At 42.3% G+C, this 14,182-nt stretch overlaps 1 protein-coding gene across 2 annotated transcripts in view; it reads right to left on the bottom strand.

Moving 5' to 3' along the window:
* Positions 1-851: 851 nt before the first annotated feature.
* KLHL26 (kelch like family member 26) overlaps positions 852-14,182 on the bottom strand; it is a 63,269-nt gene continuing 49,938 nt past the window's right edge. For both annotated transcript variants that reach the window (XM_073684952.1, XM_073684960.1), the window contains one exon: positions 852-3,025. In XM_073684952.1, the coding sequence (XP_073541053.1) occupies positions 1,444-3,025 (1,582 nt within the window). In that variant the 3' untranslated portion in view covers positions 852-1,443. The remainder of the gene's footprint in view (positions 3,026-14,182) is intronic.

The raw sequence follows: 14,182 nt of genomic DNA, 5'->3' as shown, positions 1-14,182 counted from the left end.
ACAAGCCCCGACTCCCCTATGGACCCTATATAGGTTTTGCACCTATCTCTGAGAAGGAAACCTGGCCCTAGCTGACCCTAGGTAGTGAGAGGGAGGGGTGAGCACTAGTCAGTCCACTGCAAACTAAAGTACACACAAGGGAAACAAAGGAATACACTTAGCTTCAAGATAACACCGGAGAGAAAACAGCAACAATCCACAAAGGAAGTCTAAGAAACTTCTAGCCAACTACTCGAATTCCAGGCCTGAATAGTATCAGAACACTATCACCTGCAACTCTCTGGAGAAACTGAATGTATTTAAGGATACAGTAAGGGCGTGCTAATTAGCAGCAGAAGGTGAGGATCACCGCTGGGTCCTAAAGCGAGAAGGATCATGAAAGGATCAGGCAGATGTTTGCAAGGCCAAACGCAGCGACCTTCTACAGCCGGACCCCATATGAATGTCTGTCAAACGTGACACACCCGTAACACCTTCCCACTAGCACCCCCCGCTGAGCGACATGCTCGTCTGAAGCAGGTAGCTGACTTCAGCATGCAAGCAATGGGAGCACATGACGTCACTGCCATGCGTCCCCAGTCACGTGCACGCCAACGTCAGCTGCTGGCTTCTGAATGGCCAGCAGTGTGTATTGCAGCGCACAGACCAGGCAGGTCTCTGTGCTACAACGCACTTCTCCTGAATGTACGTCCGAGACAGCACAACCAGTTGAAGTTTGGGCTGGCGTCAGAGGGCCCCTCACCCATACGGGTCTGGTTGCAACCTCTGTAACCGTGATAGTTATGCCCCTGCCACTGAAGCAAACTGCAATGTCACCACACACACACGTACTGTTTTGTCAATTTTTATACTCTTTTTTATGATATATGTCAACAATAAATTAAGTATTTTTGTAGCTCAAAAAACTCAGTTTTTCTCCTTTCTGCAATTGATTATAAGTGGAGCTGCCATTTATGTGTACTTATGGCTAAATTAGCTTTATAATTATGAAACTGGTGGATTTCCTTGATTTACCATTTAAGATCTAGCAGAATAGGAGATCCTGACCACCTTTCTACAAAGATACATTTAAAATATTATCAAACATAACATACAATCAATTGTAACAGAACTGCAATTTGGGACACAAGATGATGCACTTAAATACAGACAAGAAATGGTATGAGGCTTAAGAGGCAAGGAGTGAAAAATTCACCTAAATAAGGGCAAACATTAACTACTTTACCAAATGTTCAATATTGCTTTTAGTTTAATAGAACAGTTTAGAACAAAAAAAATACTTAGTGGTGTATAAAAACTGTTGGAAACAATGTGTAGACATTTAGGGATGGCATAAGTATAATACATAAAGCTGCATTAAAAGTTTCTATAGGTACAGAGCACATTTTTGTTTTGTTCTCTGGGCAATACAAATTAACATAAAGAATACTTCAAGTCGTTTGGTTAGCTCTGAGTTCTAACTTGTGGCAATATAACCGAGGCACAAGCTATTCCTGCAAAGGATTCTGGAAAATGTAAGTCCCTCTCCCATTCATCAGTTTCTGTATTGTACACTTGTACAATACTAGTCACATTGTTCAAATGCCAGTTGTAGCCCCCCACAATAAAAATTTTCTGATCTAAAAGACAGCAGCCTGCTTCCGACTGTCCAGCTCTCATTGGGCTCACAGCTGTCCACGTTTCAGTCTCTGGAGTATAATACTCAACAGCTAAAACATCAAAACATCGATCAACATGATCCATTCTACCCCCAAACGCATAAATTCTGTTCTTGGTTCCTTCCATTGCATGAAGAACTCTTGGCTCATTCATTGGAGTTTTAAATTCCCATTGGTCTGAAGAAGGGACATAACAATGCAAGGCTTTTTTGTCATCCACAGAAACTCCATAACCTCCTGAAATATACAGCCTTCCTCCAAGTGTAGCACCTGCATGACCCCATGTTCTGCGTTTCAAAGAGCATACATACGTCCATTCATTCTTCTTAGGACAATACTTTTCCACAGATGCCAAACTTCCTGATCGGTTTCTTCCCCCAGTTGCATATAACATGTCATGCAAGACATGAAGTTGAAATTGAATTCTGCTCTCTTGCATAGGCTGAATTCTCAGCCATTGATTTAAATGAGGGTCATAGCGAAAACAAAGTTCTACAGCTCCTTCGCCACTTCGATATTGCAAATGCTGCCCTCCTACAACATACACAAAATTGTCCAGGACCGCAACACACGCATGGCTACAGCCAACCTCCATTTCTTCAAGCTCTTTAAACTGCCGAGCTCCCAGATCTGGCAAATAACATACTTTACGGCTTACTGTTCGATCATTATCGGTATAAGGTGTTCCACCAAACGTTATAAGTGAGCAGACATCTGACCTAATAACAGTCCTACAAGACTGCATTTCATGCTGGCGGAATGGAAGAATTTGGTAGTTGAAGGCCTCAAGCAGAAATTGTCGGCATAACACATCTTCTACCATTATATCAACAATCTGAACACTGTCCACCAGCTCAGAAGACTTCATCAATGGAAAGCGAATGTGGCAAAGAACTTGGCTAGCATTTGCTCGTCGGGAATAGTCAAACTGCAGCCAACGGATTGCCGCACGAAATAAATCTATTTCACTACAGTTTTTTAATATATTGCTTTGGAGAAAGAATACTAGACGTTCTAAAGGCAAATGAAGGAAATCTTCTTCCTCAGATATTTTAAGAAAATGTTTATAAGTGAATGAGTCCACTGACTCTTTTAGAGATGCCAAATTGAAGGTTGTAGCCATTTGCCCAATATTCAAACAAGTCTCCACACTCATTGCAGATTTCAAGAACTCTTCACAAAGTTCCACAACAGGAACCATTTGGAGAAAAACTGCAGCTCCGAGAACATCATGAATACAATCAAGATCCAGAGTAACTTGTGCACTATATGAAAAATCAATTATATGTCGTAGTCCTCTGGAAGATACTCCTTTAAGTTCAATAACATCTTGACTGGCTTCTCTCATTCCTCCTGTGAACATTGCCCTTGAAAAGAAAAATGAACAGATTAAGCTCTCTTTAATCAAGGTTAACATTTAAAGGGGGTTTAATTCATTTTAAAATCTGTGCATGAAGTGCATAATAGAAAATCAACTTGATGCAGTAGTGACATCAAAAATCAAACAGGACAGGATCATAAGCAGAAGCGTAATTACAGGGGAGGGGGGCAGAGGGCAGGGCTGTATTGTATATATTTATTGGAATACAACTTTGGAACACAAAAAACTTTAAATAAATTGTTAACATGAAAAACACTATGCAGTAAGTTGGAAGAAACTTTTTTTTTTTTTTTTAAAAAAAAAGGTACTGAATAACATTTGTGCAGTCTATGAATTTGTTCCGAGAAATAATATCGCTTGCATCAGATCCTCCTTCATAGATGACCTCAATTCTGATCTAATTATTTTAAGGCTGGAGAACAACCTCTCTACACTAACTACAGATCAGAGTGCCTTTTTCCTCTGATCTGTAAAGGAGGAGCTTCACTACTCAGCATGTACATAAAGTGTAGCACAGCTTAAACTCCACTAAAAGTCTGTATCCTTAGATCAGAAATAGAACAGACATTTATAGGACTTAACCAAATTGTTATGAAAAACTATTCAGCACATACTGCATTGAACTACTGTACCCAATTTATTATACATTTTAGGGGTCAACTCCACAGCACTGGCAGAGGTTGCGATCACCCCAGGCCCGGCACAGAGGGGCCCATCCGGAGCTATTGCTACCCTTAACTATATCGGCGTGCACATCAAGCCGATATAGTTACAAGGAAAAGGCAGGCTTGTCGGCACTCAGTATGGTTCTTGTGGTGCTCGTGGAGTAAATGCAGATCAAACCAAGTATGATCCTGGAACTCACATGTGAAATAGTTAGCAAATTCTTGTTGTCTCAACATACAAGTCAACATTTACTATAAAAAGCCCAAGAGGAGCTGAAACATCTGATGACTTCTATGTTAAGAAAACAATAAACAGCTTTTATTTCACATGTGAGTGCCGGGATCCTACTTGGTTGAGCCGATATAGTTAAACCTTGTGGTAGTGCAGGGAGACATAATCTCCCTGCACTCCTGCTCTCCGTTCTGAAGGCAGCACTTTGTTTTAAGCCTGCAGTCTATAGAACGGCTGAAGCACTGGCGCAAGCATATTCCGTCAGAGTCCCAGCTCACGTCCTGTGCATGTGTCGGAACAGCGCGTTGTTCCACCAGCACTTTGCTAGAGGACTCGTCAGGATTGTGGGATTAGGCGAGTATGCTTTTTATTTTTATCAAAAATTGTAGTGCAACTGTGGGGGCATCATAAAGTATGGGAGCCCCTCATACATTGTGGAGGCCATCATACAGCATGGGCTAATGTGGGGCCATTACACAGCGTGAGAGCTAATGTGGGGCCATTACACAGCGTGAGAACTAATATATATACAGTACAGACCAAAAGTTTGGACACACCTTCTCATTTAAAGATTTTTCTGTATTTTCATGACTTTGAAAATTGTACATTCACACTGAAGGCATCAAAACTATGAATTAACACATGTGGAATTATATACTTAACAAAAAAGTGTGAAACAACTGAAAATATGTCTTATATTCTAGGTTCTTCAAAGTAGCCACCTTTTGCTTTGATGACTGCTTTGCACACTCTTGGCATTCTCTTGATGAGCTTCAAGAGGTAGTCACCGGAAATGGTCTTCCAACAATCTTGAAGGAGTTCCCAGAGATGCTAAGCACTTGTTGGCCCTTTTGCCATTACTCTGCCGTCCAGCTCACCCCAAACCATCTCGATTGGGTTCAGGTCTGGTGACTGTGGAGGCCAGGTCATCTGGCGTAGCACCCCATCACTCTCCTTCTTGGTCAAATAGCCCTTACACAGACTGGAGGTGTGTTTGGGGTCATTGTCCTGTTGAAAAATAAATGATGGTCCAACTAAATGCAAACCGGGTGGAATAGCATGCCGCTGCAAGATGCTGTGGTAGTCATGCTGGTTCAGTATGCCTTCAATTTTGAATAAATGCCCAACAGTGTCACCAGCAAAGCACCCCCACACCATCACACCTCCTCCTCCATGCTTCACGGTGGGAACCAGGCATGTAGAGTCCATCCATTCACCTTTTCTGCGTCGCACAAAGACACAGTGGTTGGAACCAAACATCTCAAATTTGGACTCATCAGACCAAAGCACAGATTTCCACTGGTCTAATGTCCATTCCTTGTGTTCTTTAGCCCAAACAAGTCTCTTCTGCTTGTTGCCTGTCCTTAGCAATGGTTTCCTAGCAGCTATTTTACCATGAAGGCCTGCTGCACAAAGTCTCCTCTTAACAGTTGTTGAAGAGATGTGTCTGCTGTTAGAACTCTGTGTGGCATTGACCTGTTAACCTGCGATTTCTGAGGCTGGTGACTTGGATAAACTTATCCTCAGAAGCAGAGGTGACTCTTGGTCTTCCTTTCCTGGGGCGGTCCTCATGTGAGCCAGTTTCTTTATAGCGCTTGATGGTTTTTGCAACTGCACTTGGGAACACATTCAAAGTTTGCCCAATTTTTCGGACTGACTGACCTTCATTTCTTAAAGTAATGATGGCCACTCGCTTTTCTTTACTTAGCTGCTTTTTTCTTGCCATAATACAAATTCTAACAGTCTATTCAGTAGGACTATCAGCTGTGTATCCACCTGACTTCTGCACAACACAACTGATGGTCCCAACCCCATTTATAAGGCAAGAAATCCCACTTATTAAACCTGACAGGGCACACCTGTGAAGTGAAGACCATTTCCAGTGACTACCTCTTGAAGCTCATCAAGAGAATGCCAAGAGTGTGCAAAGCAGTAATCAAAGCAAAAGGTGGCTACATTGAAGAACCTAGAATATAAGACATATTTTCAGTTGTTGAACACTTTTTTGTTAAGTATATAATTCCACATGTGTTAATTCACAGTTTTGCTGCCTTCAGTGTGAATGTACAATTTTCATAGTCATGAAAATACAGAAAAATCTTTAAATGAAAAGGTGTCCAAACTTTTGGTCTGTACTGTATAAAATATAATAAACCAGGTATGTATGTAATTAGTGCATGAAGCACTAAGCAATTAATATGAATAAATATAAATTAAAAAGATCAATCACAAAAAGTCCTAAGTATACCAGGGTTAACAGCACTCACAGTACAAATATGTAAGAAGGTTCATACAATACAAAGGGCCAATTTAAGTCACCTGCTGTGAAGTGAACCCAACACGTATCGCTGCTTACCAGCAGCTTTGTTAGGGGTGATCTAAAGATGCTGCTGAACTAACTTTTATAGGGAGGCAATTTGGAAAACCAGCTGTGTGCAGGTATTAAAGGTTCATTCCCTGCCTGACATGTTGAAACACAAGGTATAAGAGTACACTCCACGGACCCATGGAGGTGGAACGCCCATCAGTGGGTAATGCGATGTGCGTTCCACAGACCGATAGCAGTCTATTATGCGGAAAGCAAAGCGCGCTCCATCGGCCGATAACAGTGGAACGCACGTGATGCCACTTGCGGCTGGAAGGGACATGCAGACCTGGTAGCGGTGGAAAGCAAGACGCGGTCGAGGGTTATGCTGATGGCCACGATATGGGAAAGAAGGAGGATACTTTGACAATCAGGCCCAAAGAAGAGGCAATGGGAAAAGGGATCAGGCAATGGCGATAAACATGCGTTTCAGCGGCTGTCAGCCCATTGAATGCATGGCAAAGTCACAACACCCATATTATTCTGCACAGACATTGAATTGACAAACAACCCACACTGCCACCATAAACATGTAACTCTCACACATGAAAAACAAGAACAGGTAGGACATGAATAATAGGGACAATACAGAAACAATGCTTGAACAAACAAAACTGGTGATCAGTGAGAGAGTGAAGGTGCCAAATAACATGAAAATAGCACTCAATTGTATTCAAACAGAGAGGGTATGACCATGATCCAAGGAAAGGGCTTAAGACCAGATATCAGGGGTCAGATAAAGATCCACAGATGCCCTGAACTTTATTTGAGAGAGAGAGGTGCTTCACAAAAGTTTATAACGTTGAGCTGTGAAAAAAAAACAACACATTTTTCCCACAAAAATGTTATTTTAGCCGCATTTTTTTTTAAATTTAAATTTTCACAAGGGTAATAGGAGAAATTGCATCATACAATTTGTGGTGCAATTTCTCCTGAGTATGCCGAAACCCCATATGTGGGAGAAAACTACTGTTTGGGAAGGTGATCAATTGACTCTTTGAATGCAAAATTGGCTGGAATTGTTAGCGGACGCCATTTTGTGTTTGGAAAGTCCCTGATGTGCCTAAACAGTGGAAGCCCCCTACAATTGACACAATTTTGGAAACTAGACCGCTTGAGGAATTTATATAGATGTTTGGTGTGCACTTTAAAACCCGCAGGTGCTACATAGAAGTTTATAACTTTGAACTGTGAAAATTAAAAAATAAAAATTATTCGAGCAAAAATGTTGGCTTTGTCCCAAATTTTTCATTTTTATTTACAAAGGGTAACAGGAGAAAATGGACCATATTTGTTGTGCAATGTCTCCTGAGTAGTGTTGAGCATTCCGATACTGAAATATCGGGTATAGGCCGATATTCGCGGTATCGGAATTCCGATACTTTTACAAAATCGAATACCGGAATCGGAAGTTCCCATAATGCCTGCGCTCTGCAGTGTCTCTGAAGGATGACAAGCTGGATGGCAGCGCTCAGCTACGATCCAGCCTGTAATCAGAATGCCTTCCCAGCATAAGAGAGAATTCTCCTGATTGTTTAAAAGCCGGCGGGCGGTAAAAAGCCGCCGGCTTTTAAACAATCACACAGCCCCATACTGCTTCCCCGCAGCCTCCAACCCCGATCCTCCGCTCCCCCCATCCTGATCGTAAGTTAGGACCGGGCGAGGAGTGCAGCACCAAGGAGAGGGAGCGAAGGACCCGGGCGGGGAAGCCGGCAGTGAAAAGACTTCACCGCCGGCTTTCCCGTTCTGTGCTGCGCTTTCCCGCCGGTTATTTCAAATGAACAGCTGAGGTATCAGGTGATGCTGATCAGCTATTCATTTGAAGTAGCCGCGGTGCCCTCAGAGGGTTCATGTGAGTTCATGCTTGACTGCATTGCATGAACTCACATGAACTTTCCCACGGCCGCACAGGTCAGCATCACCTTCCAGACCATCAGCCCGTCATGATTAGTGTGTGCGTGATGTCTGCGGGTGTGTGCGGTGTCTGTGCGATGTCTGCTAGTGTGTGCGGTGTCTATGCGATGTCTGCGGGTGTGTGCGCGGTGTCTGTGCGATGTCTGCGGGTGTGCGCGGTGTCTGTGCGATGTCTGGGGGTTGTGTGCGTGCAGGCAGACATAGGCCGATGTGACACTACTACTCCCATCGGCCTATGTCTGTCCCCCGTCCACTCGTACCAGCAGGATCAGCTCTATGGGAGCAGTAGTTCCCATCAGCCTGATCCTGCTATTTAAATTGCCCTACTGTGTCCCCAATAAATTTTAAATACAGTTATATGAAAAAGTTTGGGCACCCCTATTAATCTTAAGCTTAATGTTTTATAAAAAAAATGGGTGTTTTTGCAACAGCTATTTCAGTTTGATATATGTAATAACTGTTGGACACAGTAATGTTTCTGCCTTGAAATGAGGTTTATTGTACTAACAGAAAATGTGCAATCTGCATTCAAACAAAATTTGACAGGTGCATAAGTATGGGCACCTCACCAGAAAAGTGACATTATTATTTAGTAGATCCTCCTTTTGCAAAAATAACAGCCTCTAGTCGTTTCCTGTAGCTTTTAATGAGTTCCTGGATGAAGGTATTTTTGACCATTCCTCTTTACAAAACAATTCCAGTTCAGTTAAGTTTGATGGTCGCCGAGCATGGACAGCCCTCTTCAAATGATCCCACAGATGTTCAATGATATTCAGGTCTGGGGACTGGGATGGCCATTCCAGAACATTGTAATTGTTCCTCTGCATGAATGCCTGAGTAGATTTGGAGCGGTGTTTTGGATCATTGTCTTGCTGAAAGATCCATCCCCTGCGTAACTTCAACTTCATCACTGATTCTTGAACATTATTGTCAAGAATCTGCTGATACTGAGTGGAATCCATGCGTCCCTCAACTTTAAAAAGATTCCCGGTGCCGGCATTGGCCACACAGCCCCAAAGCATGATGGAACCTCCACCAAATTTTACTGTGGGTAGCAAGTGTTTTTCTTGGAATGCTGTGTTTTTTTGCCGCCATGCATAACGCCTTTTTGTATGACCAAACAACTCAATCTTGGTTTCATCAGTTCACAGGACCTTCTTCCAAAAAGAAATTGGCTTCTCCAAATGTGCTTTTGCATACCTCAGCCGACTCTGCTTGTGGCGTGCTTGCAGAAATGGCTTCTTTCGCATCACTCTCCCATACAGCTTCTCCTTGTGCAAAGTGCGTTGTATAGTTGACCGATGCACAGTGACACCATCTGCAGCAAGTTGATGCTGCAGCTCTCTGGAGGTGGTCTGAGGATTGTCCTTGACTGATCTCACCATTCTTCTTCTCTGCCTTTCTGATGTTTTTCTTGGCCTGCCACTTCTGGCCTTAACAAGAACTGTCCCTGTGTTCTTCCATTTCCTTACTATGTTCCTCACAGTGGAATCGGACAGGTTAAATCGCTGAGACAGCTTTTTGTATCCTTCCCCTGAACAACTATGTTGAATAATCTTTGTTTTCAGATCATTTGACAGTTGTTTTGAGGAGCCCATGATGCCACTCTTCAGAGGAGATTCAAACAGGAGAACAACTTGCAAGTGGCCACTTTAAGTAGCTTTTCTCATGATTGCATACACCTGGCTATGAAGTTCAAAGCTCAATGAGGTTATAAAACCAAAAAAGTGCTTTAGTAAGTCAGTAAAAAGTAGGTAGGAGTATTTAAAACAAGAAAATGATAAGGGTGCCCATACTTATGCACCTGTCAAATTTAGTTTGAATGCAGATTGCACATTTTCTGTTAGTACAATAAACCTCATTTCAAGGCAGAAACATTACTGTGTCCAACAGTTATTACATATATCAAACTGAAATAGCTGTTGCAAAAACACCAATTTTTATAAAACATTAAGCTTAAGATTAATAGGGGTGCCCAAACTTTTTCATATAACTGTACATTTCATTGGTGGCCAGTGGTTACCTACAATAAATTAGTTCATACATTACCTGTCCCCGCCGATCGCCACCTAAAATAAAGTAAAAAAAAAACTACACCTATACTCACCTAGACACCTAATTCCATGAAGCCATCGATCTCCTGTAATAAAATGTAAAATAATAAACCACAACCTTATCCTTACCCCTCCGTAGTAGTCCACGAGTGTCCCACGAAGATCTCCAGTTTAGAGCAGCCACATAGAATGTGACTGCTCTGAACCGCCTCCGCCGCTAGAATGACGGGGCCGTAAAGCAGCCCAGTCACTGCATAAGCGGGTTCGCCGGAGTGCAGGCAGCGCTTAACCTCCGCTAGAGACTAAAATTATGGGGGATCCCACTCCAATTTTTTTCTAAATAAATCCTTTATTTTAACACTAAATGACATTTGAGGAGTTAATAAAGATGCAGTCCCTAAATTATTATTTATTTTTTAATTAATTTTTCCCAAAAATTTTGACGTGGGCTTTGCCATATTTTTGTATGCCAGCCAGGTACAGCATCCAGCTTCTATGAACGCGCCATTTTCCAGGGTGGCTGCGGACTGCAATTTGCAGCTGGGGGGGGGGGCCAGAAAGCTTGGGCCTCCCTGCGCTGCAGATTCCATCCCCCAGCTGCTTAGTTGGACCTGGCTGGACACAAAAAATAGGGCGAAGCCCCACGTATATTTTTTTTTTAAATTATTTCATGAAATTCATGAAATAATAAAGAAAAAAAAAGGGCTTCCCTATATTGTTGTGTCCAACCAGGTACAAATAGGCAGCTGGTGGTTGGGGGCAGCCCGTTCCTGCCTGCTGTACCTGGCTGGACACAAATATAGGGCGAAGCCCCACGTCAATTTTCTTTTTTTAATTATGTCAGGAAATTCATGAAAAAATTTAAAAAAAAAAAATTGATGTGGGGCTTCGCCCTATATTTGTGTCCAGCCAGGTACAGCAGGCAGGAACGGGCTGCCCCCAACCACCAGCTGCCTATTTGTACCTGGCCGGACACAACAATATAGGGAAGCCCTTTTTTTTTTTAAATTATTTCATGAAATAATTAAAAAAAAAATTGACGTGGGGCTTCGCCCTATTTTTGTGTCCAGCCAGGTACAACTAGGCAGCTGGGGGCTGGAATCTGCAGCGCAGGGAGGCCCAAGCTTTCTGGGCCCCCCCCCCCCCCGCTGCAAATTGCAGTCCGCAGCCTCCCCGGAAAATGGCGCGTTCATAGAAGCGCCATCTTCTGGCGCTGTACCCAACTCATCCAGGGCCCTGGTGCGGTGGCTCACTGGGTAATAAAGGGGTTAAGGCCAGCTTGGCATTATCAGCTGGCCCTAAGCCCGAAATTCATGGGGTCACGCCAATATTAGATATGACCGCCATGAATTTCTAGTAAGGTATTTAAAAAAAAAACACAACACCCAGAATAAAGTCCTTTAATTGAAATAAACACACAATTCTTTATTGTTCTAAATTAAACTATACTTACAATCACGCCCATTCAAGCTGAAGCCAACGATCTCCTGCAATAAAAGTAAAATAATAAAGCAACATCATCCTTACCTTTCCATGGTTCCCACGACAGCTTCAGCTCTGCTACATCGAGATGACAGGCTGGACCGAAGCAGAAAGCTGCCATCCAGCCTGTCATCCCGCGGACACTGAGAAGCGCAGGCATGCTTGCGCTCCTCGGTGTCAGGCTGTGATGGCATCCTGATGTCACATTGGCAGAGCTCCTAAGGTGCCAGAACAGCAGAACCCCCCATAAGTGACCCCATTTTACAAACTACACCTCTCAATTAATTCATCTATAAGTGCAGTGATCATATTGACACCACGTGTCTCACAGAAACGTATACCATTGGGCAGTGAAGAATTATTACATTTTTACCGCTAAAATGTTGTTTCAGCCAAAACTTTTTAATTTTTGTAAGGGCTAATAGGAAAAAAATAGACCTCTCAATTTGTTTTGCAATTTTTCCTGAGTGCACCAATACCCTACATGTAATCGGGAACTACTTTTGAGGCACAGTGCAAAACACAGAAGGGAAAGCTTGTCATAATATAGTGCAGTTTTACTGTTACGGTTTGAGGGTGCCATGACCCACTGGGAAAGCCCCTGAGGTGCAACACCATCAGAACCCCCCATAACTGACCCCATTTTACAAACTACACCTCTCAATGAATTCATCTAAGGGTGCAGTGATCATATTGACACAATGGGTGTGTCCCAGCAATTTATACCATTGGGCAGTAAATAAAAAAATGATTACATTTTTAAAACAAAAATTTTGTTTTAGCCGCAGATTTTACATTTTCACAAGAGGAAATGGGTTAAAATGGCACCAAAATCTGGCCCACAATTTTGCTGAACAGTACTGCTTAGCCACACAGCGAGATTCAGGAGGGATGAAGCGCTATTGGCTTCCTGAAGCGCAGATTTTCCTAGAATAGTTTATGCAAAGACCCTAAGTGCTGGAAGAGCAGAATACCCCCCTCGAGTCACCCCATTTTGGAAATTCTACCCCTTTGGAAATTTATATACAGGTGTAGTGATGATATGACTCCATGGGTATTTTCCAGAAACAAACAGCAGTGGATGTTGTGGAGTGAAAATTGCAAATCTGTCGTTGTAGTGCCCAGTATGTTGTAGAGCCCACTACGTTATGCTCAGCTTGTGGTTCTAGTGATATGCACCCGTAAATTAAGTGGACTCTCATCACTACAGAAATGCCAAACATGTGGATGGTAAATGTGGTTTAGGCACACTGTGGGGCTCAGTAGGGAGGAGGGCATTGGGATTTGGGAGTGCAGAATTCACTAGATTTCTTTTGAGTGGTGAAGAACAAGAGCGCTTTTCTAGAGCCTTTGTACTACCAGTAACATGGAAGCCCCCTATATTTCCATTAAAAGATAACAGACCTAAGTGGGGGACTTGCCGTTTTGGTGGACTGAGTTGAAGCTTTTATTGAGAACATTTTACATAACATTTTGGATGACATTTATTCGGCACTCTACATTGGGGTTTCCATCTAAATCTCCGAATGACGCGATTCAGATGAAACCCCCAAAGGATCTATTCACTATAATGAGGCAGCAGAGTTACTCTGGACTCCGTTCAGCCTCTATTCAGCGTTGTCTTGTTTTCAGAGCTGCACAAAACTGTGGCAGACGGTGCTTTTATGCACGCCAAAAATGACGGATACTGCCGGATCATAGGCCAGGCGTCTAAAGTGACTCCACCTGCCTCATTATCGGGAATCTTCTGTTGGGGGTCCCATCTAAATCACTTATTTCAGAGATTTACATGGAAAACACGGGGGAAGCATTCAGCGTAGAGCGCAGAATAAATGTGAGCCGAGCCTAACTTTGGGAGGCAGAATGAACAAATTAACAGCAGGTGAATAATTGTTTTTGGTTATTTTTTACGCCATTCCTCATGCGGTATAAGTGATTAGACTACTTTATTCTTCGGGTCGGTGTGATTACAACAATACCAGATTTATATCTTTTTTTTGTGTTTGGCTGCTGTGACACACTAAAAGATGCTTTTTATTGCAAAAACAAGTTTATGCATCCCCATATTTTGATAGCTAGAATTTTTCCATATTTCAGCCGACAGAATCATGTTACATTTTTTTTTGCGGAATGAGTTGACGTTTTCATTTGTATCATTTTCGGGCAAATTACATTGTTTGATCTCATTCTATTCTGATATTTGGGAGACAGAATAAACAAAAACCAGCAATTCAGGAATGGTTTCTTCATTTTTTTTTTTTTTTTTTTTTTTTTTTTTTTTTTTTTTTTAATTCTGTTCCGTGTGTGGTAAAGTTGATAAGGCAGCTTTATTCTATGGATCAGTACGATTACAGCAATACCACATTTATATATTTTTTTGTGTTTTGGCGTTTTTACACAATAAAAACTATTTATTAGAAAAAATAATTTT

The sequence above is a fragment of the Phyllobates terribilis genome, unplaced genomic scaffold (genome assembly GCF_046119375.1).
Source record: "Phyllobates terribilis strain yellow unplaced genomic scaffold, ASM4611937v1 Scaffold_1__5_contigs__length_1240528914, whole genome shotgun sequence".
NCBI lineage: Eukaryota > Metazoa > Chordata > Amphibia > Anura > Dendrobatidae > Phyllobates > Phyllobates terribilis.
Note: the sequence above shows the minus strand (reverse complement) of the source record. Positions and strands in the feature narration are given on the sequence as shown.